The following is a 24,379-nucleotide window of genomic DNA, read 5'->3' on the forward strand; positions in this document are numbered from 1 at the left end:
TAGATACTGAGCAATCCAGTGATTGTGGTTGATGTTACAAGTCTTGTGTTTGATGATGCAGAGTCCGTCATCAATGTTGTACTCTTTGTCATCAATGGAAAAGGGCTTGTGGTTTCTGTTGCAGGTTGAGAAGTTCTTGTGGGGTTTGTCCTCAATGTTCCATGTTTTGTAGTTGTTTCAGGTTGTGTAGTGACCTTTGCTGTTTCCTTAGTTGAGGTTACAAGAATCGATGGTGATGTGGTAGAGTCAGAGGTCAATGTTAAAGGGCTTATATTTGACGTTGCAGGTTCTGTGCTCAAGGTAGTAGTGTTTGTGATTAATGCTGAAGACATTCTGGCTGAGGTTACAGGACTTGTTGTTGATACTGCTAAGTCTTGGGTTGATATTTTAGTTTCTGCTGTTTGTGTTTGGAAGATTGTTGTTGATATTTCAGGGATTGAAGTCACTATATCAGAGTTTGTAGTTGATGATGGAAAATTGATAGTTGATGTTGCAAGACTTGATTGAGATGTCACGTCATCAGAGACTAATACAGTTTGGCTTATGGTAGGTGTTGTCGGCCTTTGGGTCAGTGTTGCTGGGTTCCTAGTCTGTGTTGTAGGGATTTCAGTCACTGTTGCAATGTTTGTAGAGAAAGTAGGAGTGTTCTTGAGAGATGTTGACATACGGTTTGTGGTCACCATTTCAGTGTTGGTACTCAATGTTGCAGACTTTGTCATGAACGTTGTAGATGATGTTACAGGACTTAATATGGATGTGTCTGGGAGAGAGGTTGGTGTTACAGGGTTTATAGTCAGTGTTGCAGAATTTGTGGTCAATGTTTCAAGCTTTGTCGTTGATGTTACAGGGCTTGTTATTGATGATACAGAGGCTGTGGTTGATATTTTAGGTAGTGTCACTGTGGTCATGGGGTTTGTGGCCGATGATTCAGGATTTGCAGTTCCTGTTGCAAAGCTTGTCGTGAACATTCCAGTTGTTTTAGTTGATTTTACAGAACTTGATTCAGATGTCATAGCATCAGAGACTGCTACAGTTGGGCTCTCTGCCAGTGTGGTAGAGCTTAGGGTCAGTGTTGTAGGGTTTGTGGTTGATGTCTGAGGGATATCGGTCGATGTGGGTTGGTAGATACTGAGCAATCCAGTGATTGTGGTTGATGTTCCAAGTCTTGTGTTTGATGATGCAGAGTCTGTCATCAATGTTGTACTCTTTGTCATCAATGGAAAAGGGCTTGTGGTTTCTGTTGCAGGTTGAGAAGTTCTTGTGGGGTTTGTCCTCAATGTTCCATGTTTTGTAGTTGTTTCAGGTTGTGTAGTGACCTTTGCTGTTTCCTTAGTTGAGGTTACAAGAATCGATGGTGATGTGGTAGAGTCAGAGGTCAATGATAAAGGGCTTATATTTGACGTTGCAGGTTCTGTGCTCAAGGTAGCAGTGTTTGTGATTAATGCTGAAGACATTCTGGCTGAGGTTACAGGACTTGTTGTTGATGCTGCTAAGTCTTGAGTTGATATTTTAGTTTCTGCTGTTTGTGTTTGGAAGTTTGTTGTTGATATTTCAGGAATTGAAGTCACTATATCAGAGTTTGTAGTTGATGATGGAAATTTGATAGTTGATGTTGCAAGACTTGATTGGGATGTCACGTCATCAGAGATTAATACAGTTTGACTTATGGTAGGTGTTGTCGGTCTTTGGGTCAGTGTTGCTGGGTTCCTAGTCTGTGTTGTCGGGATTTCAGTCACTGTTGCAATGTTTGTAGAGAAAGTAGGAGTGCTCTTGAGAGATGTTGACATACGGTTTGTGGTCACCATTTCAGTGTTGGTACTCAATGTTGCAGACTTTGTCATGGACGTTGTAAATGATGTTGCAGGACGTAATATGGATGTGTCTGGGAGAGAGGTTAGTGTTACAGGGTTTATAGTCAGTGTTGCAGAATTTGTGGTCAATGTTTCAAGCTTTGTCGTTGATGTTACAGGGCTTGTTATTGATGATACAGAGGCTGTGGTTGATATTTTAGGTAGTGTCACTGTGGTCATGGGGTTTGTGGCCGATGATTCAGGATTTGCAGTTCCTGTTGCAAAGCTCATTGTGAACATTCCAGTTGTTTTAGTTGATTTTACAGAACTTGATTCAGATGTCATAGCATCAGAGACTGCTACAGTTGGGCTCTCTGCCAGTGTGGTAGAGCTTAGGGTCAGTGTTGTAGGGTTTGTGGTTGATGTCTGAGGGATATCGGTCGATGTGAGTTGGTAGATACTGAGCAATCCAGTGATTGTGGTTGATGTTCCAAGTCTTGTGTTTGATGATGCAGAGTCCGTCATCAATGTTGTACTCTTTGTCATTAATGGAAAAGGGCTTGTGGTTTCTGTTGCAGGTTGAGAAGTTCTTGTGGGGTTTGTCCTCAATGTTCCATGTTTTGTAGTTGTTTCAGGTTGTGTAGTGACCTTTGCTGTTTCCTTAGTTGAGGTTACAAGAATCGATGGTGATGTGGTAGAGTCAGAGGTCAACATTAAAGGGCTTATATTTGACGTTGCAGGTTCTGTGCTCAAGGTAGCAGTGTTTGTGATTAATGCTGAAGACATTCTGGCTGAGGTTACAGGACTTGTTGTTGATACTGCTAAGTCTTGGGTTGATATTTTAGTTTCTGCTGTTTGTGTTTGGAAGTTTGTTGTTGATATTTCAGGGATTGAAGTCACTATATCAGAGTTTGTAGTTGATGATGGAAATTTGATAGTTGATGTTGCAAGACTTGATTGGGATGTCACGTCATCAGAGACTAATACAGTTTGGCTTATGGTAGGTGTTGTCGGCCTTTGGGTCAGTGTTGCTGGGTTCCTAGTCTGTGTTGTCGGGATTTCAGTCACTGTTGCAATGTTTGTAGAGAAAGTAGGAGTGTTCTTGAGAGATGTTGACATACGGTTTGTGGTCACCATTTCAGTGTTGGTACTCAATGTTGCAGACTTTGTCATGAACGTTGTAGATGATGTTACAGGACTTAATATGGATGTGTCTGGGAGAGAGGTTGGTGTTACAGGGTTTATAGTCAGTGTTGCAGAATTTGTGGTCAATGTTTCAAGCTTTGTCGTTGATGTTACAGGGCTTGTTATTGATGATACAGAGGCTGTGGTTGATATTTTAGGTAGTGTCACTGTGGTCATGGGGTTTGTGGCCGATGATTCAGGATTTGCAGTTCCTGTTGCAAAGCTTGTCGTGAACATTCCAGTTGTTTTAGTTGATTTTACAGAACTTGATTCAGATGTCATAGCATCAGAGACTGCTACAGTTGGGCTCTCTGCCAGTGTGGTAGAGCTTAGGGTCAGTGTTGTAGGGTTTGTGGTTGATGTCTGAGGGATATCGGTCGATGTGGGTTGGTAGATACTGAGCAATCCAGTGATTGTGGTTGATGTTCCAAGTCTTGTGTTTGATGATGCAGAGTCCGTCATCAATGTTGTACTCTTTGTCATCAATGGAAAAGGGCTTGTGGTTTCTGTTGCAGGTTGAGAAGTTCTTGTGGGGTTTGTCCTCAATGTTCCATGTTTTGTAGTTGTTTCAGGTTGTGTAGTGACCTTTGCTGTTTCCTTAGTTGAGGTTACAAGAATCGATGGTGATGTGGTAGAGTCAGAGGTCAACGTTAAAGGGCTTATATTTGACATTGTAGTGGCTCCTGCAGTTGCTGATGCAGTCTGACCAGCTTGTCCCACTGTTGTTTGCGCAGTCTGACTTGAGTGTTCTGTAGTCTGGAGTCCATGTTCTGTAGTTACCGTAGGTGTTGTACCTTCTGCAGTAGTCTGAGTAGCCACTGCAAGTAACCAGATGTTATAGTACAGCAGAATCAAATGTTGCATTCAATTGAAATTCATTGTAAATGTTTAATTGTAATGTCTTACCTGAAACCACTATGCTAGCGGGGTCTATAGGGAGAGTTAAGCCAGAAGAGTCTGAGGAGGCAGCGTTTTTTAAGGTCGTTGCCACATCGCTGGTTCCAGGGACAGTGTTTATGTTATTGAACACCAGCACAGCGTCCACAATCACTGATCCTTGCCTAAAACACCAAAGCATACAGTGTATTAATTAATTATCACTGAAGGAAAATGAAACATCACTTGGACAGTGAGGAGGAGAAAAAAATAATTCCAGCTCTAAATACTAGTTTTTCACAAAAATATAGAATAATCCTTCTCAAGATTGAGCCGACAGGGTGTATAATTTTCTGATCCAATAGGCTTCCCGTTATAAGTGGAATCTCTTGATGAACTAAGAAAATCTTGTTGGGGTTTTAATTATTTGCAAACCAAAGTTCAATAGATTGTCTATGCTGGAAAAAGGTTCTTTTATGTGCATATAAAGGCCTCCACAAGGTTCCCCAGGTTCAGGACAGGTTTGAGATAAAACTTTCGGAAAAACTCTAGTGTATGTCATATGCTCTCATTGTGGCCACTTGGCAGTAAAGATAACATATATGTACTGTTTGTGTGTGTGTGTGTGTGTGTGTGTGTATATGTATGTATGTATGTGTAGGAAGAAGGTTAACGTGAGAGTCAGGAAACCTGGTTTCTCACTAGTTGCAGTGAATTCATACTGTGGTTGTGTTGCAGTTTTACAGCAGTTTCCTTTGCTAGACAACACAAGATATTTTTCTTCTGCCTTTTGATCTTGCGGGTCTTCTCCTGTTAACATTACTGCCCATCAGCTAGGACCGTCTGGTCTGATCAAGTACTGAACATTTCACTTGGAAATCTTAAGCCTCTTTGCAATTTCTCACTGGGAATAACCTTCTTGTCACAAAATATGTTTATTTAGCCCCACACATCTAAGCGTCACTCCCTCTTTTTTGCCATTTTTCTAAAAACTACAGTGGTGCTTATTTTACTTGCATTACTGACTAAAATTATTAAACTACCTGTGTTTTTTAAAAAACTTAAGAAGATAAGATTTCTCTGAATTTCATTACCCCTCCTCCTCTCTACCTCCCCTCTACCTCTTACTTTGAAAAATGACTGGATAGACTTGAAATAATTTTTTTAAGTTGAATTAAAGCCGAAGGAAGCTATTTCGAGGAAAGTCACGTTATTTCTAAAGTAAAACTCATCATTTTGAGTTATTGTAGGTAGAAAACAATGTTTATTCTTTGGTGAGTTGTTCAATAAATGCACATATATTAACTGATTTTTTATTTAGCTAAAGTAAAAAAATAAAATAAACAACTTATAAAATAAAAAATAAAAAACCCACAGGTGTTTGATACCTTCGGTCTGTACTATATGATTTCATCACAAGAACATGGTTCGTATTGACTTACCTAAAACGCTGGACCTCAGTGTGATCAAATGTGTCCCCATACTGCTTTTTATAGATGGAATCCAGCTAGAAATATAAAAGGGGAGATATTTGAGTCTTTAAGGAACACAAGACCATATTCCACATATTTCATTTTTTTGGTTGAAGAATACATATGTTCAGTAAATATAACATGCACTGGACAACAATGGATAATACAGGAAAGAAGAAGAAAAGAGTAAAAAAGAACAAAAGTAAAGACAGGTGGAAGAATGTAGGCAAGTGAAATTGAAGCTACACTCTCGCCAAATAAGTTTAACTACTGGTAACCATGCTGATACTTATAGCACCCATGGTAACTTTATAGAAGATAAAAAATGAACATCACCTGCTCTTCAACTTGATTTTTCAAATGTATGTACTGTGTTGAGGAGGAATCTGTGAGGACCGTTGCAAACTCCAGATCCAGTCTAAATTCCAGCAATAACTGTGGTCCCTCTGCTGGGGTCTGGGTCACTGTTGCAAGCATTGTGGTGGACATTTTATGGCTTTTGGAAGTCATTGCAAGGCTTGAAGTCAATGTAGGACTTATGTATAATGGAGCATCACTGATGGTTTGTGCTGAAGAGTCTGTGGTTGCTGTAACAGGTATTGTCATTGGTGTAATGGGGTTCGCTGAGGATGCTGACATTGTAGGTTCTGTGCTCAAGGTAGCAGTTTTTGAAGTCAATGCTGAAGACATTCTGGCTGAGGTTACAGGACTTGTTGTTGATACTGCTAAGTCTTGGGTTGATATTTTAGTTTCTGCTGTTTGTGTTTGGAAGTTTGTTGTTGATATTTCAGGGATTGAAGTCACTATATCAGAGTTTGTAGTTGATGATGGAAATTTGATAGTTGATGTTGCAAGACTTGATTGGGATGTCACGTCATCAGAGACTAATACAGTTTGGCTTATGGTAGGTGTTGTCGGCCTTTGGGTCAGTGTTGCTGGGTTCCTAGTCTGTGTTGTCGGGATTTCAGTCACTGTTGCAATGTTTGTAGAGAAAGTAGCAGTGTTCTTGAGAGATGTTGACATACGGTTTTTGATCACCATTTCAGTGTTGGTACTCAATGTTGCAGACTTTGTCATGGACGTTGTAGATGATGTTGCAGGACTTAATATGGATGTGTCTGGGAGAGAGGTTGGTGTTCGAGGGTTTACAGTCAATGTTGCAGAATTTGTGGTCAATGTTTCAAGCTTTGTCGTTGATGTTACAGGGCTTGTTATTGATGATACAGAGGCTGTGGTTGATATTTTAGGTAGTGTCACTGTGGTCATGGGGTTTGTGGCCGATGATTCAGGATTTGCAGTTCCTGTTGCAAAGCTTGTCGTGAACATTCCAGTTGTTTTAGTTGATTTTACAGAACTTGTTTCAGATGTCATAGCATCAGAGACTGCTACAGTTGGGCTCTCTGCCAGTGTGGTAGAGCTTAGGGTCAGTGTTGTAGGGTTTGTGGTTGATGTCTGAGGGATATCGGTCGATGTGGGTTGGTAGATACTGAGCAATCCAGTGATTGTGGTTGATGTTCCAAGTCTTGTGTTTGATGATGCAGAGTCCGTCATCAATGTTGTACTCTTTGTCATCAATGGAAAAGGGCTTGTGGTTTCTGTTGCAGGTTGAGAAGTTCTTGTGGGGTTTGTCCTCAATGTTCCATGTTTTGTAGTTGTTTCAGGTTGTGTAGTGACCTTTGCTGTTTCCTTAGTTGAGGTTACAAGAATCGATGGTGATGTGGTAGAGTCAGAGGTCAATGTTAAAGGGCTTATATTTGACGTTGCAGGTTCTGTGCTCAAGGTAGCAGTGTTTGTGATTAATGCTGAAGACATTCTGGCTGAGGTTACAGGACTTGTTGTTGATACTGCTAAGTCTTGGGTTGATATTTTAGTTTCTGCTGTTTGTGTTTGGAAGTTTGTTGTTGACATTTCAGGGATTGAAGTCACTATATCAGAGTTTGTAGTTGATGATGGAAATTTGGTAGTTGATGTTGCAAGACTTGATTGGGATGTCACGTCATCAGAGATGAATACAGTTTGGCTTATGGTAGGTGTTGTCGGTCTTTGGGTCAGTATTGCTGGGTTCCTAGTCTGTGTTGTCGAGATTTCGGTCACTGTTGCAATGTTTGTAGAGAAAGTAGGAGTGCTTCTGAGAGATGTTGACATACGGTTTGTGGTCACCATTTCAGTGTTGGTACTTAATTTTGCAGATTTTGTCATGGACGTTGTAGATGATCTTGCAGGAATTAATATGGATGTGTCTGGGAGAGAGGTTGGTGTTACAGGGTTTATAGTCAGTGTTGCAGAATTTGTGGTCAATGTTTCAAGCTTTGTCGTTGATGTTACAGGGCTTGTTATTGATGATACAGAGGCTGTGGTTGATATTTTAGGTAGTGTCACTGTGGTCATGGGGTTTGTGGCCGATGATTCAGGATTTGCAGTTGCTGTTGCAAAGCTTGTCGTGAACATTCCAGTTGTTTTAGTTGATTTTACAGAACTTGATTCAGATGTCATAGCATCAGAGACTGCTACAGTTGGGCTCTCTGCCAGTGTGGTAGAGCTTAGGGTCAGTGTTGTAGGGTTTGTGGTTGATGTCTGAGGGATATCGGTCGATGTGGGTTGGTAGATACTGAGCAATCCAGTGATTGTGGTTGATGTTCCAAGTCTTGTGTTTGATGATGCAGAGTCCGTCATCAATGTTGTACTCTTTGTCATCAATGGAAAAAGGTTTGTGGTTGCTGTTGCAGGTTGAGAAGTTCTTGTGGGGTTTGTCCTCAATGTTCCATGTTTTGTAGTTGTTTCAGGTTGTGTAGTGACCTTTGCTGTTTCCTTAGTTGAGGTTACAAGAATCGATGGTGATGTGGTAGAGTCAGAGGTCAATGTTAAAGGGCTTATATTTGACATTGCAGGTTCTGTGGTCAAGGTAGCAGTTTTTGAAGTCAATGCTGAAGACATTCTGGCTGAGGTTACAGGACTTGTTATTGATACTGCTAAGTCTCGGGTTGATATTTTAGTTTCTGCTGTTTGCGTTTGGAAGTTTGTTGTTGATATTTCAGGGATTGAAGTCACTATATCAGAGTTTGTAGTTGATGATGGAAATTTGATAGTTGATGTTGCAAGACTTGATTGGGATGTCACGTCATCAGAGACTAATACAGTTTGGCTTATGGTAGGTGTTGTCGGCCTTTGGGTCAGTGTTGCTGGGTTCCTAGTCTGTGTTGTCGGGATTTCAGTCACTGTTGCAATGTTTGTAGAGAAAGTAGGAGTGTTCTTGAGAGATGTTGACATACGGTTTGTGGTCACCATTTCAGTGTTGGTACTCAATGTTGCAGACTTTGTCATGAACGTTGTAGATGATGTTACAGGACTTAATATGGATGTGTCTGGGAGAGAGGTTGGTGTTACAGGGTTTATAGTCAGTGTTGCAGAATTTGTGGTCAATGTTTCAAGCTTTGTCGTTGATGTTACAGGGCTTGTTATTGATGATACAGAGGCTGTGGTTGATATTTTAGGTAGTGTCACTGTGGTCATGGGGTTTGTGGCCGATGATTCAGGATTTGCAGTTCCTGTTGCAAAGCTTGTCGTGAACATTCCAGTTGTTTTAGTTGATTTTACAGAACTTGATTCAGATGTCATAGCATCAGAGACTGCTACAGTTGGGCTCTCTGCCAGTGTGGTAGAGCTTAGGGTCAGTGTTGTAGGGTTTGTGGTTGATGTCTGAGGGATATCGGTCGATGTGGGTTGGTAGATACTGAGCAATCCAGTGATTGTGGTTGATGTTCCAAGTCTTGTGTTTGATGATGCAGATTCCGTCGTCAATGTTGTACTCTTTGTCATCAATGGAAAAAGGCTTGTGGTTGCTGTTGCAGGTTGAGAAGTTCTTGTGGGGTTTGTCCTCAATGTTCCATGTTTTGTAGTTGTTTCAGGTTGTGTAGTGACCTTTGCTGTTTCCTTGGTTGAGGTTACAAGAATCGATGGTGATGTGGTAGAGTCAGAGGTCAATGTTAAAGGGCTTATATTTGACGTTGCAGGTTCTGTGCTCAAGGTAGCAGTTTTTGAAGTCAATGCTGAAGACATTCTGGCTGAGGTTACAGGACTTGTTGTTGATACTGCTAAGTCTTGGGTTGATATTTTAGTTTCTGCTGTTTGTGTTTGGAAGTTTGTTGTTGATATTTCAGGGATTGAAGTCACTATATCAGAGTTTGTAGTTGATGATGGAAATTTGATAGTTGATGTTGCAAGACTTGATTGGGATGTCACGTCATCAGAGACTAATACAGTTTGGCTTATGGTAGGTGTTGTCGGCCTTTGGGTCAGTGTTGCTGGGTTCCTAGTCTGTGTTGTCGGGATTTCAGTCACTGTTGCAATGTTTGTAGAGAAAGTAGCAGTGTTCTTGAGAGATGTTGACATACGGTTTGTGGTCACCATTTCAGTGTTGGTACTCAATGTTGCAGACTTTGTCATGAACGTTGTAGATGATGTTACAGGACTTAATATGGATGTGTCTGGGAGAGAGGTTGGTGTTACAGGGTTTATAGTCAGTGTTGCAGAATTTGTGGTCAATGTTTCAAGCTTTGTCATTGATGTTACAGGGCTTGTTATTGATGATACAGAGGCTGTGGTTGATATTTTAGGTAGTGTCACTGTGGTCATGGGGTTTGTGGTCGATGATTCAGGATTTGCAGTTGCTGTTGCAAAGCTTGTCGTGAACATTCCAGTTGTTTTAGTTGATTTTACAGAACTTGATTCAGATGTCATAGCATCAGAGACTGCTACAGTTGGGCTCTCTGCCAGTGTGGTAGAGCTTAGGGTCAGTGTTGTAGGGTTTGTGGTTGATGTCTGAGGGATATCGGTCGATGTGGGTTGGTAGATACTGAGCAATCCAGTGATTGTGGTTGATGTTCCAAGTCTTGTGTTTGATGATGCAGATTCCGTCGTCAATGTTGTACTCTTTGTCATCAATGGAAAAAGGCTTGTGGTTGCTGTTGCAGGTTGAGAAGTTCTTGTGGGGTTTGTCCTCAATGTTCCATGTTTTGTAGTTGTTTCAGGTTGTGTAGTGACCTTTGCTGTTTCCTTGGTTGAGGTTACAAGAATCGATGGTGATGTGGTAGAGTCAGAGGTCAATGTTAAAGGGCTTATATTTGACGTTGCAGGTTCTGTGCTCAAGGTAGCAGTTTTTGAAGTCAATGCTGAAGACATTCTGGCTGAGGTTACAGGACTTGTTGATGATACTGCTAAGTCTTGGGTTGATATTTTAGTTTCTGCTGTTTGTGTTTGGAAGTTTGTTGTTGATATTTCAGGGATTGAAGTCACTATATCAGAGTTTGTAGTTGATGATGGAAATTTGATAGTTGATGTTGCAAGACTTGATTGGGATGTCACGTCATCAGAGACTAATACAGTTTGGCTTATGGTAGGTGTTGTCGGCCTTTGGGTCAGTGTTGCTGGGTTCCTAGTCTGTGTTGTCGGGATTTCAGTCACTGTTGCAATGTTTGTAGAGAAAGTAGCAGTGTTCTTGAGAGATGTTGACATACGGTTTGTGGTCACCATTTCAGTGTTGGTACTCAATATTGCAGACTTTGTCATGGACGTTGTAGATGATGTTGCAGGACTTAATATGGATGTGTCTGGGAGAGAGGTTGGTGTTCGAGGGTTTACAGTCAATGTTGCAGAATTTGTGGTCAATGTTTCAAGCTTTGTCGTTGATGTTACAGGGCTTGTTATTGATGATACAGAGGCTGTGGTTGATATTTTAGGTAGTGTCACTGTGGTCATGGGGTTTGTGGTCGATGATTCAGGATTTGCAGTTCCTGTTGCAAAGCTTGTCGTGAACATTCCAGTTGTTTTAGTTGATTTTACAGAACTTGATTCAGATGTCATAGCATCAGAGACTGCTACAGTTGGGCTCTCTGCCAGTGTGGTAGAGCTTAGGGTCAGTGTTGTAGGGTTTGTGGTTGATGTCTGAGGGATATCGGTCGATGTGGGTTGGTAGATACTGAGCAATCCAGTGATTGTGGTTGATGTTCCAAGTCTTGTGTTTGATGATGCAGAGTCCGTCATCAATGTTGTACTCTTTGTCATCAATGGAAAAGGGCTTGTGGTTTCTGTTGCAGGTGGAGAAGTTCTTGTGGGGTTTGTCCTCAATGTTCCATGTTTTGTAGTTGTTTCAGGTTGTGTAGTGACCTTTGCTGTTTCCTTAGTTGAGGTTACAAGAATCGATGGTGATGTGGTAGAGTCAGAGGTCAATGTTAAAGGGCTTATATTTGACGTTGCAGGTTCTGTGCTCAAGGTAGCAGTGTTTGTGATTAATGCTGAAGACATTCTGGCTGAGGTTACAGGACTTGTTGTTGATACTGCTAAGTCTTGGGTTGATATTTTAGTTTCTGCTGTTTGTGTTTGGAAGTTTGTTGTTGACATTTCAGGGATTGAAGTCACTATATCAGAGTTTGTAGTTGATGATGGAAATTTGGTAGTTGATGTTGCAAGACTTGATTGGGATGTCACGTCATCAGAGATGAATACAGTTTGGCTTATGGTAGGTGTTGTCGGTCTTTGGGTCAGTATTGCTGGGTTCCTAGTCTGTGTTGTCGGGATTTCGGTCACTGTTGCAATGTTTGTAGAGAAAGTAGGAGTGCTTCTGAGAGATGTTGACATACGGTTTGTGGTCACCATTTCAGTGTTGGTACTCAATGTTGCAGATTTTGTCATGGACGTTATAGATGATCTTGCAGGACTTAATATGGATGTGTCTGGGAGAGAGGTTGGTGTTACAGGGTTTATAGTCAGTGTTGCAGAATTTGTGGTCAATGTTTCAAGCTTTGTCGTTGATGTTACAGGGCTTGTTATTGATGATACAGAGGCTGTGGTTGATATTTTAGGTAGTGTCACTGTGGTCATGGGGTTTGTGGCCGATGATTCAGGATTTGCAGTTCCTGTTGCAAAGCTTGTTGTGAACATTCCAGTTGTTTTAGTTGATTTTACAGAACTTGATTCAGATGTCATAGCATCAGAGACTGCTACAGTTGGGCTCTCTGCCAGTGTGGTAGAGCTTAGGGTCAGTGTTGTAGGGTTTGTGGTTGATGTCTGAGGGATATCGGTCGATGTGGGTTGGTAGATACTGAGCAATCCAGTGATTGTGGTTGATGTTCCAAGTCTTGTGTTTGATGATGCAGAGTCCGTCATCAATGTTGTACTCTTTGTCATCAATGGAAAAAGGTTTGTGGTTGCTGTTGCAGGATGAGAAGTTCTTGTGGGGTTTGTCCTCAATGTTCCATGTTTTGTAGTTGTTTCAGGTTGTGTAGTGACCTTTGCTGTTTCCTTAGTTGAGGTTACAAGAATCGATGGTGATGTGGTAGAGTCAGAGGTCAATGTTAAAGGGCTTATATTTGACATTGCAGGTTCTGTGGTCAAGGTAGCAGTTTTTGAAGTCAATGCTGAAGACATTCTGGCTGAGGTTACAGGACTTGTTATTGATACTGCTAAGTCTCGGGTTGATATTTTAGTTTCTGCTGTTTGCGTTTGGAAGTTTGTTGTTGATATTTCAGGGATTGAAGTCACTATATCAGAGTTTGTAGTTGATGATGGAAATTTGATAGTTGATGTTGCAAGACTTGATTGGGATGTCACGTCATCAGAGACTAATACAGTTTGGCTTATGGTAGGTGTTGTCGGCCTTTGGGTCAGTGTTGCTGGGTTCCTAGTCTGTGTTGTCGGGATTTCAGTCACTGTTGCAATGTTTGTAGAGAAAGTAGGAGTGTTCTTGAGAGATGTTGACATACGGTTTGTGGTCACCATTTCAGTGTTGGTACTCAATGTTGCAGACTTTGTCATGAACGTTGTAAATGATGTTACAGGACTTAATATGGATGTGTCTGGGAGAGAGGTTGGTGTTCGAGGGTTTACAGTCAATGTTGCAGAATTTGTGGTCAATGTTTCAAGCTTTGTCGTTGATGTTACAGGGCTTGTTATTGATGATACAGAGGCTGTGGTTGATATTTTAGGTAGTGTCACTGTGGTCATGGGGTTTGTGGTCGATGATTCAGGATTTGCAGTTCCTGTTGCAAAGCTTGTCGTGAACATTCCAGTTGTTTTAGTTGATTTTACAGAACTTGATTCAGATGTCATAGCATCAGAGACTGCTACAGTTGGGCTCTCTGCCAGTGTGGTAGAGCTTAGGGTCAGTGTTGTAGGGTTTGTGGTTGATGTCTGAGGGATATCGGTCGATGTGGGTTGGTAGATACTGAGCAATCCAGTGATTGTGGTTGATGTTCCAAGTCTTGTGTTTGATGATGCAGAGTCCGTCATCAATGTTGTACTCTTTGTCATCAATGGAAAAGGGCTTGTGGTTTCTGTTGCAGGTTGAGAAGTTCTTGTGGGGTTTGTCCTCAATGTTCCATGTTTTGTAGTTGTTTCAGGTTGTGTAGTGACCTTTGCTGTTTCCTTAGTTGAGGTTACAAGAATCGATGGTGATGTGGTAGAGTCAGAGGTCAATGTTAAAGGGCTTATATTTGACGTTGCAGGTTCTGTGCTCAAGGTAGCAGTGTTTGTGATTAATGCTGAAGACATTCTGGCTGAGGTTACAGGACTTGTTGTTGATACTGCTAAGTCTTGGGTTGATATTTTAGTTTCTGCTGTTTGTGTTTGGAAGTTTGTTGTTGACATTTCAGGGATTGAAGTCACTATATCAGAGTTTGTAGTTGATGATGGAAATTTGGTAGTTGATGTTGCAAGACTTGATTGGGATGTCACGTCATCAGAGATGAATACAGTTTGGCTTATGGTAGGTGTTGTCGGTCTTTGGGTCAGTATTGCTGGGTTCCTAGTCTGTGTTGTCGGGATTTCGGTCACTGTTGCAATGTTTGTAGAGAAAGTAGGAGTGCTTCTGAGAGATGTTGACATACGGTTTGTGGTCACCATTTCAGTGTTGGTACTCAATGTTGCAGATTTTGTCATGGACGTTATAGATGATCTTGCAGGACTTAATATGGATGTGTCTGGGAGAGAGGTTGGTGTTACAGGGTTTATAGTCAGTGTTGCAGAATTTGTGGTCAATGTTTCAAGCTTTGTCGTTGATGTTACAGGGCTTGTTATTGATGATACAGAGGCTGTGGTTGATATTTTAGGTAGTGTCACTGTGGTCATGGGGTTTGTGGCCGATGATTCAGGATTTGCAGTTCCTGTTGCAAAGCTTGTCGTGAACATTCCAGTTGTTTTAGTTGATTTTACAGAACTTGATTCAGATGTCATAGCATCAGAGACTGCTACAGTTGGGCTCTCTGCCAGTGTGGTAGAGCTTAGGGTCAGTGTTGTAGGGTTTGTGGTTGATGTCTGAGGGATATCGGTCGATGTGGGTTGGTAGATACTGAGCAATCCAGTGATTGTGGTTGATGTTCCAAGTCTTGTGTTTGATGATGCAGAGTCCGTCATCAATGTTGTACTCTTTGTCATTAATGGAAAAAGGTTTGTGGTTGCTGTTGCAGGATGAGAAGTTCTTGTGGGGTTTGTCCTCAATGTTCCATGTTTTGTAGTTGTTTCAGGTTGTGTAGTGACCTTTGCTGTTTCCTTAGTTGAGGTTACAAGAATCGATGGTGATGTGGTAGAGTCAGAGGTCAATGTTAAAGGGCTTATATTTGACATTGCAGGTTCTGTGGTCAAGGTAGCAGTTTTTGAAGTCAATGCTGAAGACATTCTGGCTGAGGTTACAGGACTTGTTATTGATACTGCTAAGTCTCGGGTTGATATTTTAGTTTCTGCTGTTTGCGTTTGGAAGTTTGTTGTTGATATTTCAGGGATTGAAGTCACTATATCAGAGTTTGTAGTTGATGATGGAAATTTGATAGTTGATGTTGCAAGACTTGATTGGGAAGTCACGTCATCAGAGACTAATACAGTTTGGCTTATGGTAGGTGTTGTCGGCCTTTGGGTCAGTGTTGCTGGGTTCCTAGTCTGTGTTGTCGGGATTTCAGTCACTGTTGCAATGTTTGTAGAGAAAGTAGGAGTGTTCTTGAGAGATGTTGACATACGGTTTGTGGTCACCATTTCAGTGTTGGTACTCAATGTTGCAGACTTTGTCATGAACGTTGTAGATGATGTTACAGGACTTAATATGGATGTGTCTGGGAGAGAGGTTGGTGTTACAGGGTTTATAGTCAGTGTTGCAGAATTTGTGGTCAATGTTTCAAGCTTTGTCGTTGATGTTACAGGGCTTGTTATTGATGATACAGAGGCTGTGGTTGATATTTTAGGTAGTGTCACTGTGGTCATGGGGTTTGTGGTCGATGATTCAGGATTTGCAGTTCCTGTTGCAAAGCTTGTCGTGAACATTCCAGTTGTTTTAGTTGATTTTACAGAACTTGATTCAGATGTCATAGCATCAGAGACTGCTACAGTTGGGCTCTCTGCCAGTGTGGTAGAGCTTAGGGTCAGTGTTGTAGGGTTTGTGGTTGATGTCTGAGGGATATCGGTCGATGTGGGTTGGTAGATACTGAGCAATCCAGTGATTGTGGTTGATTTTCCAAGTCTTGTGTTTGATGATGCAGAGTCCGTCATCAATGTTGTACTTTTTGTAATCAATGGAAAAGGGCTTGTGGTTTCTGTTGCAGGTTGAGAAGTTCTTGTGGGGTTTGTCCTCAATGTTCCATGTTTTGTAGTTGTTTCAGGTTGTGTAGTGACCTTTGCTGTTTCCTTGGTTGAGGTTACAAGAATCGATGGTGATGTGGTAGAGTCAGAGGTCAATGTTAAAGGGCTTATATTTGACATTGCAGGTTCTGTGGTCAAGGTAGCAGTTTTTGAAGTCAATGCTGAAGACATTCTGGCTGAGGTTACAGGACTTGTTATTGATACTGCTAAGTCTCGGGTTGATATTTTAGTTTCTGCTGTTTGCGTTTGGAAGTTTGTTGTTGATATTTCAGGGATTGAAGTCACTATATCAGAGTTTGTAGTTGATGATGGAAATTTGATAGTTGATGTTGCAAGACTTGATTGGGATGTCACGTCATCAGAGACTAATACAGTTTGGCTTATGGTAGGTGTTGTCGGCCTTTGGGTCAGTGTTGCTGGGTCCCTAGTCTGTGTTGTCGGGATTTCAGTCACTGTTGCAATGTTTGTAGAGAAAGTAGGAGTGTTCTTGAGAGATGTTGACATACGGTTTGTGGTCACAATATCAGTGTTGGTACTCAATGTTGCAGACTTTGTCATGAACGTTGTAGATGATGTTACAGGACTTAATATGGATGTGTCTGGGAGAGAGGTTGGTGTTACAGGGTTTATAGTCAGTGTTGCAGAATTTGTGGTCAATGTTTCAAGCTTTGCCGTTGATGTTACAGGGCTTGTTATTGATGATACAGAGGCTGTGGTTGATATTTTAGGTAGTGTCACTGTGGTCATGGGGTTTGCGGCCGATGATTCAGGATTTGCAGTTCCTGTTGCAAAGCTTGTCGTGAACATTCCAGTTGTTTTAGTTGATTTTACAGAACTTGATTCAGATGTCATAGCATCAGAGACTGCTACATTTGGGCTCTCTGCCAGTGTGGTAGAGCTTAGGGTCAGTGTTGTAGGGTTTCTGGTTGATGTCTGAGGGATATCGGTCGATGTGGGTTGGTAGATACTGAGCAATCCAGTGATTGTGGTTGATGTTCCAAGTCTTGTGTTTGATGATGCAGATTCCGTCATCAATGTTGTACTCTTTGTCATCAATGGAAAAAGGTTTGTGGTTGCTGTTGCAGGTTGAGAAGTTCTTGTGGGGTTTGTCTTCAACGTTCCATGTTTTGTAGTTGTTTCAGGTTGTGTAGTGACCTTTGCTGTTTCCTTGGTTGAGGTTACAAGAATCGATGGTGATGTGGTAGAGTCAGAGGTCAATGTTAAAGGGCTTATATTTGACGTTGTAGTGGCTCCTGCAGTTGCTGATGCAGTCTGACCAGCTTGTCCCACAGTTGTTTGCGCAGTCTGACTTGAGTGTTCCGTAGTCTGGAGGCCATGTTCTGTAGTTACCGTAGGTGTTGTAGCTTCTGCAGTAGTCTGAGTAGCCACTGCAAGTAACCAGATGTTATAGTACAGCAGAATCAAATGTTGCATTCAATTGAAATTCATTGTAAATGTTTAATTGTAATGTCTTACCTGAAACCACTATGCTAGCGGGGTCTATAGGGAGATTTAAGCCAGAGTCTGAGGAGGCAGCGTTTTTTAAGGTCGTTGCCACATCGCTGGTTCCAGGGACAGTGTTTATGTTATTGAACACCAGCACAGCGTCCACAATCACTGATCCTTGCCTAAAACAGCAAAGCATACAGTGTATTAATTAATTATCACTGAAGGAAAATGAAACATCACTTGGACAGTGAGGAGGAGAAAAAAATAATTCCAGCTCTAAATACTAGTTTTTCACACAAATATAGAATAATCCTTCTCAAGATTGAGCCGACAGGGTGTATAAGTTTCTGATCCAATAGGCTTCCCGTTATAAGTGGAATCTCTTGATGAACTAAGAAAATCTTGTTGGGGTTTTAATTATTTGCAAACCAAAGTTCAATAGATTGTCTATGCTGGAAAAAGGTTCTTTTATGTGCATATAAAGGCCTCCACAAGGTTCCCCAGGTTCAGGACAGGTTTGAGATAAAATTTTCGGAAAAACTCTAGTGTATGTCATATGCTCTCATTGTGGCCACTTGGCAGTAAAGATAACATATATGTACTGTTTGTGTGTGTGTGTGTGTGTGTGTGTGTATATGTATGTATGTATGTGTAGGAAGAAGGTTAACGTGAGAGTCAGGAAACCTGGTTTCTCACTAGTTGCAGTGAATTCATACTGTGGTTGTGTTGCAGTTTTACAGCAGTTTCCTTTGCTAGACAACACAAGATATTTTTCTTCTGCCTTTTGATCTTGCGGGTCTTCTCCTTTTAACATTACTGCCCATCAGCTAGGACCGTCTGGTCTGATCAAGTACTGAACATTTCACTTAGAAATCTTAAGCCTCTTTGCAATTTCTCACTGGGAATAACCTTCTTGTCACAAAATATGTTTATTTAGCCCCGCACATCTAAGCGTCACTCCCTCTTTTTTACCATTTTTCTAAAAACTATAGTGCTTATTTTACTTGCACTACTGACTAAAATTATTAAACTACCTGTGTTTTTTAAAAAACTTAAGAAGATGAGATTTCTCTGAATTTCATTACCCCTCCTCCTCTCTACCTCTTACTTTGAAAAATGACTGTATAGACTAGAAATAATTTTTTTAAGTTGAATTAAAGCCGAAGGAAGCTATTTCGAGGAAAGTCACGTTATTTCTGAAGTAAAACTCATCATTTTGAGTTATTGTAGGTAGAAAACAATGTTTATTCTTTGGTGAGTTGTTCAATAAATGCACATATATTAACTGATTTTTTATTTAGCTAAAGTAAAAAACTAAAATAAACAACTTATAAAATAAAAAAATAAAAAACCCACAGGTGTTTGATACCTTCGGTCTGTGCTATATGATTTCATCACAAGAACATAGTTCGTATCGACTTACCTAAAACGCTGGACCTCAGTGTGATCAAATGTGTCCCCATACTGCTTTTTATAGATGGAATCCAGCTAGAAATATAAAAGGGGAGATATTTGAGTCTTTAAGGAACACAAGACCATATTCCACATATTTCATTTTTTTGGTTGAAGAATACATATGTTCAGTAAATATAACATACACTGGACAACAATGGATAATACAGGAAAGAAGAAGAAAAGAGTAAAAAAGAACAAAAGTAAAGACAGGTGGAAGAATGTAGGCAAGTGAAAGTGAAGCTACACTCTCGCCAAATAAGTTTAACTACTGGTAACCATGCTGATACTTATAGCGCCCATGGTAACTTTATAGAAGATAAAAAATGAACATCACCTGCTCTTCAACTTGATTTTTCAAATGTATGTACTGTGTTGAGGAGGAATCTGTGAGGACCGTTGCAAACTCCAGATCCAGTCTAAATTCCAGCAATAACTGTGGTCCCTCTGCTGGGGTCTGGGTCACTGTTGCAAGCATTGTGGTGGACATTTTATGGCTTTTGGAAGTCATTGCAAGGCTTGTAGTCAATGTAGGACTTATGTATAATGGAGCATCACTGATGGTTTGTGCTGAAGAGTCTGTGGTTGCTGTAACAGGTATTGTCATTGGTGTAATGGGGTTCGCTGAGGATGCTGACATTGTAGGTTCTGTGCTCAAGGTAGCAGTGTTTGTGATTAATGCTGAAGACATTCTGGCTGAGGTTACAGGACTTGTTGTTGATACTGCTAAGTCTCGGGTTGATATTTTAGTTTCTGCTGTTTGTGTTTGCAAGTTTGTTGTTGATATTTCAGGGATTGAAGTCACTATATCAGAGTTTGTAGTTGATGATGGAAATTTGATAGTTGATGTTGCAAGACTTGATTGGGATGTCACGTCATCAGAGACTAATACAGTTTGGCTTATGGTAGGTGTTGTCGGCCTTTGGGTCAGTGTTGCTGGTTTCCTAGTCTGTGTTGTCGGGATTTCAGTCACTGTTGCAATGTTTGTAGAGAAAGTAGGAGTGTTTCTGAGAGATGTTGACATACGGTTTGTGGTCACCATTTCAGTGTTGGTACTCAATGTTGCAGACTTTGTCATGGACGTTGTAGATGATGTTGCAGGACTTAATATGGATGTGTCTGGGAGAGAGGTTGGTGCTCGAGTGTTCACAGTCAATGCTGCAGAATTTGTGGTCAATGTTTCAAGCTTTGTCGTTGAGGTTACAGGGCTTGTTATTGATGATACAGAGGCTGTGGTTGATATTTTAGGTAGTGTCACTGTGGTCATGGGGTTTGTGGCCGATGATTCAGGATTTGCAGTTCCTGTTGCAAAGCTTGTCGTGAACATTCCAGTTGTTTTAGTTGATTTTACAGAACTTGATTCAGATGTCATAGCATCAGAGACTGCTACAGTTGGGCTCTCTGCCAGTGTGGTAGAGCTTAGGGTCAGTGTTGTAGGGTTTGTGGTTGATGTCTGAGGGATATCGGTCGATGTGGGTTGGTAGATACTGAGCAATCCAGTGATTGTGGTTGATGTTCCAAGTCTTGTGTTTGATGATGCAGAGTCCGTCATCAATGTTGTACTCTTTGTCATCAATGGAAAAGGGCTTGTGGTTTCTGTTGCAGGTTGAGAAGTTCTTGTGGGGTTTGTCCTCAATGTTCCATGTTTTGTAGTTGTTTCAGGTTGTGTAGTGACCTTTGCTGTTTCCTTGGTTGAGGTTACAAGAATCGATGGTGATGTGGTAGAGTCAGAGGTCAATGTTAAAGGGCTTATATTTGACATTGCAGGTTCTGTGGTCAAGGTATCAGTTTTTGAAGTCAATGCTGAAGACATTCTGGCTGAGGTTACAGGACTTGTTATTGATACTGCTAAGTCTCGGGTTGATATTTTAGTTTCTGCTGTTTGTGTTTGGAAGTTTGTTGTTGATATTTCAGGGATTGAAGTCACTATATCAGAGTTTGTAGTTGATGATGGAAATTTGATATTTGATGATGCAAGACTTGATTGGGATGTCACGTCATCAGAGACTAATACAGTTTGGCTTATGGTAGGTGTTGTCGGCCTTTGGGTCAGTGTTGCTGGGTTCCTAGTCTGTGTTGTCGGGATTTCAGTCACTGTTGCAATGTTTGTAGAGAAAGTAGCAGTGTTCTTGAGAGATGTTGACATACGGTTTTTGGTCACCATTTCAGTGTTGGTACTCAATGTTGCAGACTTTGTCATGGACGTTGTAGATGATGTTACAGGACTTAATATGGATGTGTCTGGGAGAGAGGTTGGTGTTACAGGGTTTATAGTCAGTGTTGCAGAATTTGTGGTCAATGTTTCAAGCTTTGTCGTTGATGTTACAGGGCTTGTTATTGATGATACAGAGGCTGTGGTTGATATTTTAGGTAGTGTCTTTGTGGTCATGGGGTTTGTGGCCGATGATTCAGGATTTGCAGTTCCTGTTGCAAAGCTTGTTGTGAACATTCCAGTTGTTTTAGTTGATTTTACAGAACTTGATTCAGATGTCATAGCATCAGAGACTGCTACAGTTGGGCTCTCTGCCAGTGTGGTAGAGCTTAGGGTCAGTGTTGTAGGGTTTGTGGTTGATGTCTGAGGGATATCGGTCGATGTGGGTTGGTAGATACTGAGCAATCCAGTGATTGTGGTTGATGTTCCAAGTCTTGTGTTTGATGATGCAGAGTCCGTCATCAATGTTGTACTCTTTGTCATCAATGGAAAAAGGCTTGTGGTTTCTGTTGCAGGTTGAGAAGTTCTTGTGGGGTTTGTCCTCAATGTTCCATGTTTTGTAGTTGTTTCAGGTTGTGTAGTGACCTTTGCTGTTTCCTTGGTTGAGGTTACAAGAATCGATGGTGATGTGGTAGAGTCAGATATCAATGTTAAAGGGTTTATATTTGACGTTGCAGGTTCTGTGGTCAAGGTAGCAGTTTTTGAAGTCAATGCTGAAGACATTCTGGCTGAGGTTACAGGACTTGTTGTTGATACTGCTAAGTCTTGGGTTGATATTTTAGTTTCTGCTGTTTGCGTTTGGAAGTTTGTTGTTGATATTTCAGGGACTGAAGTCACTATATCAGAGTTTGTAGTTGATGATGGAAATTTGATAGTTGATGGTGCAAGACTTGATTGGGATGTCACGTCATCAGAGACTAATACAGTTTGGCTTATGGTAGGTGTTGTCGGCCTTTGGGTCAGTGTTGCTGTGTTCCTAGTCTGTGTTGTCGGGATTTCAGTCACTGTTGCCATGTTTGTAGAGATAGTAGCAGTGTTTCTGAGAGATGTTGACATACGGTTTGTGGTCACCATTTCAGTGTTGGTACTCAATGTTGCAGACTTTGTCATGAACGTTGTAGATGATGTTACAGGACTTAATATGGATGTGTCTGGGAGAGAGGTTGGTGTTACAGGGTTTATAGTCAGTGTTGCAGAATTTGTGGTCAATGTTTCAAGCTTTGTCGTTGATGTTACAGGGCTTGTTATTGATGATACAGAGGCTGTGGTTGATATTTTAGGTAGTGTCACTGTGGTCATGGGGTTTGTGGCCGATGATTCAGGATTTGCAGTTCCTGTTGCAAAGCTTGTCGTGAACATTCCATTTGTTTTAGTTGATTTTACAGAACTTGATTCAGATGTCATAGCATCAGAGACTGCTACAGTTGGGCTCTCTGCCAGTGTGGTAGAGCTTAGGGTCAGTGTTGTAGGGTTTGTGGTTGATGTCTGAGGGATATCGGTCGATGTGGGTTGGTAGATACTGAGCAATCCAGTGATTGTGGTTGATGTTCCAAGTCTTGTGTTTGATGATGCAGAGTCCGTCATCAATGTTGTACTCTTTGTAATCAATGGAAAAGGGCTTGTGGTTTCTGTTGCAGGTTGAGAAGTTCTTGTGGGGTTTGTCCTCAATGTTCCATGTTTTGTAGTTGTTTCAGGTTGTGTAGTGACCTTTGCTGTTTCCTTGGTTGAGGTTACAAGAATCGATGGTGATGTGGTAGAGTCAGAGGTCAATGTTAAAGGGCTTATATTTGACATTGCAGGTTCTGTGGTCAAGGTATCAGTTTTTGAAGTCAATGCTGAAGACATTCTGGCTGAGGTTACAGGACTTGTTATTGATACTGCTAAGTCTTGGGTTGATATTTTAGTTTCTGCTGTTTGCGTTTGGAAGTTTGTTGTTGATATTTCAGGGATTGAAGTCACTATATCAGAGTTTGTAGTTGATGATGGAAATTTGATAGTTGATGTTGCAAGACTTGATTGGGATGTCACGTCATCAGAGACTAATACAGTTTGGCTTATTGTAGGTGTTGTCGGCCTTTGGGTCAGTGTTGCTGGGTTCCTAGTCTGTGTTGTCGGGATTTCAGTCACTGTTGCAATGTTTGTAGAGAAAGTAGGAGTGTTCTTGAGAGATGTTGACATACGGTTTGTGGTCACCATTTCAGTGTTGGTACTCAATGTTGCAGACTTTGTCATGAACGTTGTAGATGATGTTACAGGACTTAATATGGATGTGTCTGGGAGAGAGGTAGGTGTTACAGGGTTTATAGTCAGTGTTGCAGAATTTGTGGTCAATGTTTCAAGCTTTGCCGTTGATGTTACAGGGCTTGTTATTGATGATACAGAGGCTGTGGTTGATATTTTAGGTAGTGTCACTGTGGTCATGGGGTTTGTGGCCGATGATTCAGGATTTGCAGTTCCTGTTGCAAAGCTTGTCGTGAACATTCCAGTTGTTTTAGTTGATTTTACAGAACTTGATTCAGATGTCATAGCATCAGAGACTGCTACAGTTGGGCTCTCTGCCAGTGTGGTAGAGCTTAGGGTCAGTGTTGTAGGGTTTGTGGTTGATGTCTGAGGGATATCGGTCGATGTGGGTTGGTAGATACTGAGCAATCCAGTGATTGTGGTTGATGTTCCAAGTCTTGTGTTTGATGATGCAGAGTCCGTCATCAATGTTGTACTTTTTGTAATCAATGGAAAAGGGCTTGTGGTTTCTGTTGCAGGTTGAGAAGTTCTTGTGGGGTTTGTCCTCAATGTTGCATGTTTTGTAGTTGTTTCAGGTTGTGTAGTGACCTTTGCTGTTTCCTTGGTTGAGGTTACAAGAATCGATGGTGATGTGGTAGAGTCAGAGGTCAATGTTAAAGGGCTTATATTTGACATTGCAGGTTCTGTGGTCAAGGTAGCAGTTTTTGAAGTCAATGCTGAAGACATTCTGGCTGAGGTTACAGGACTTGTTATTGATACTGCTAAGTCTCGGGTTGATATTTTAGTTTCTGCTGTTTGCGTTTGGAAGTTTGTTGTTGATATTTCAGGGATTGAAGTCACTATATCAGAGTTTGTAGTTGATGATGGAAATTTGATAGTTGATGTTGCAAGACTTGATTGGGATGTCACGTCATCAGAGACTAATACAGTTTGGCTTATGGTAGGTGTTGTCGGCCTTTGGGTCAGTGTTGCTGGGTTCCTAGTCTGTGTTGTCGGGATTTCAGTCACTGTTGCAATGTTTGTAGAGAAAGTAGGAGTGTTCTTGAGAGATGTTGACATACGGTTTGTGGTCACGATTTCAGTGT

The 24,379-nt window shown here is 41.2% G+C and overlaps 4 protein-coding genes across 4 annotated transcripts; all 4 read right to left on the reverse strand.

The window, feature by feature from the left end:
• Positions 1-2,139: 2,139 nt before the first annotated feature.
• LOC118227495 (mucin-5AC-like) lies at positions 2,140-5,817 on the reverse strand. The gene is made up of 5 exons (XM_035418026.1): positions 5,660-5,817; positions 5,294-5,358; positions 3,882-4,036; positions 2,327-3,793; positions 2,140-2,216 (listed from the first exon to the last, which is right to left on the reverse strand). Exons 1-5 carry the CDS (start codon positions 5,810-5,812, stop codon positions 2,140-2,142), a joined length of 1,917 nt encoding a protein of 638 aa, XP_035273917.1. The 5' UTR covers positions 5,813-5,817.
• A 548-nt stretch (positions 5,818-6,365) lies between these two features.
• Positions 6,366-9,873, reverse strand: LOC118227496 (mucin-5AC-like). Its single transcript, XM_035418027.1, has 2 exons — positions 7,527-9,873; positions 6,366-6,441 (listed from the first exon to the last, which is right to left on the reverse strand). Exons 1-2 carry the CDS (start codon positions 9,764-9,766, stop codon positions 6,366-6,368), a joined length of 2,316 nt encoding a protein of 771 aa, XP_035273918.1. The 5' UTR covers positions 9,767-9,873.
• Positions 9,874-12,036: 2,163 nt separating this feature from the next.
• Positions 12,037-13,953, reverse strand: LOC118227497 (mucin-5AC-like). The gene is made up of 2 exons (XM_035418028.1): positions 12,530-13,953; positions 12,037-12,051 (listed from the first exon to the last, which is right to left on the reverse strand). The coding sequence occupies exons 1-2, from the start codon at positions 13,865-13,867 to the stop codon at positions 12,037-12,039; spliced, it is 1,353 nt and encodes a 450-aa protein (XP_035273919.1). The 5' UTR covers positions 13,868-13,953.
• Positions 13,954-16,524: 2,571 nt separating this feature from the next.
• On the reverse strand, positions 16,525-21,689 carry LOC118227498 (mucin-5AC-like). The gene is made up of 5 exons (XM_035418029.1): positions 19,179-21,689; positions 18,813-18,877; positions 17,417-17,568; positions 17,123-17,328; positions 16,525-16,539 (listed from the first exon to the last, which is right to left on the reverse strand). Exons 1-5 carry the CDS (start codon positions 21,534-21,536, stop codon positions 16,525-16,527), a joined length of 2,796 nt encoding a protein of 931 aa, XP_035273920.1. The 5' UTR covers positions 21,537-21,689.
• Between the last annotated feature and the right edge of the window lie 2,690 nt (positions 21,690-24,379).

The sequence above is a fragment of the Anguilla anguilla genome, chromosome 5, assembly GCF_013347855.1.
Source record: "Anguilla anguilla isolate fAngAng1 chromosome 5, fAngAng1.pri, whole genome shotgun sequence".
In the NCBI taxonomy this organism is placed as follows: domain Eukaryota; kingdom Metazoa; phylum Chordata; class Actinopteri; order Anguilliformes; family Anguillidae; genus Anguilla; species Anguilla anguilla.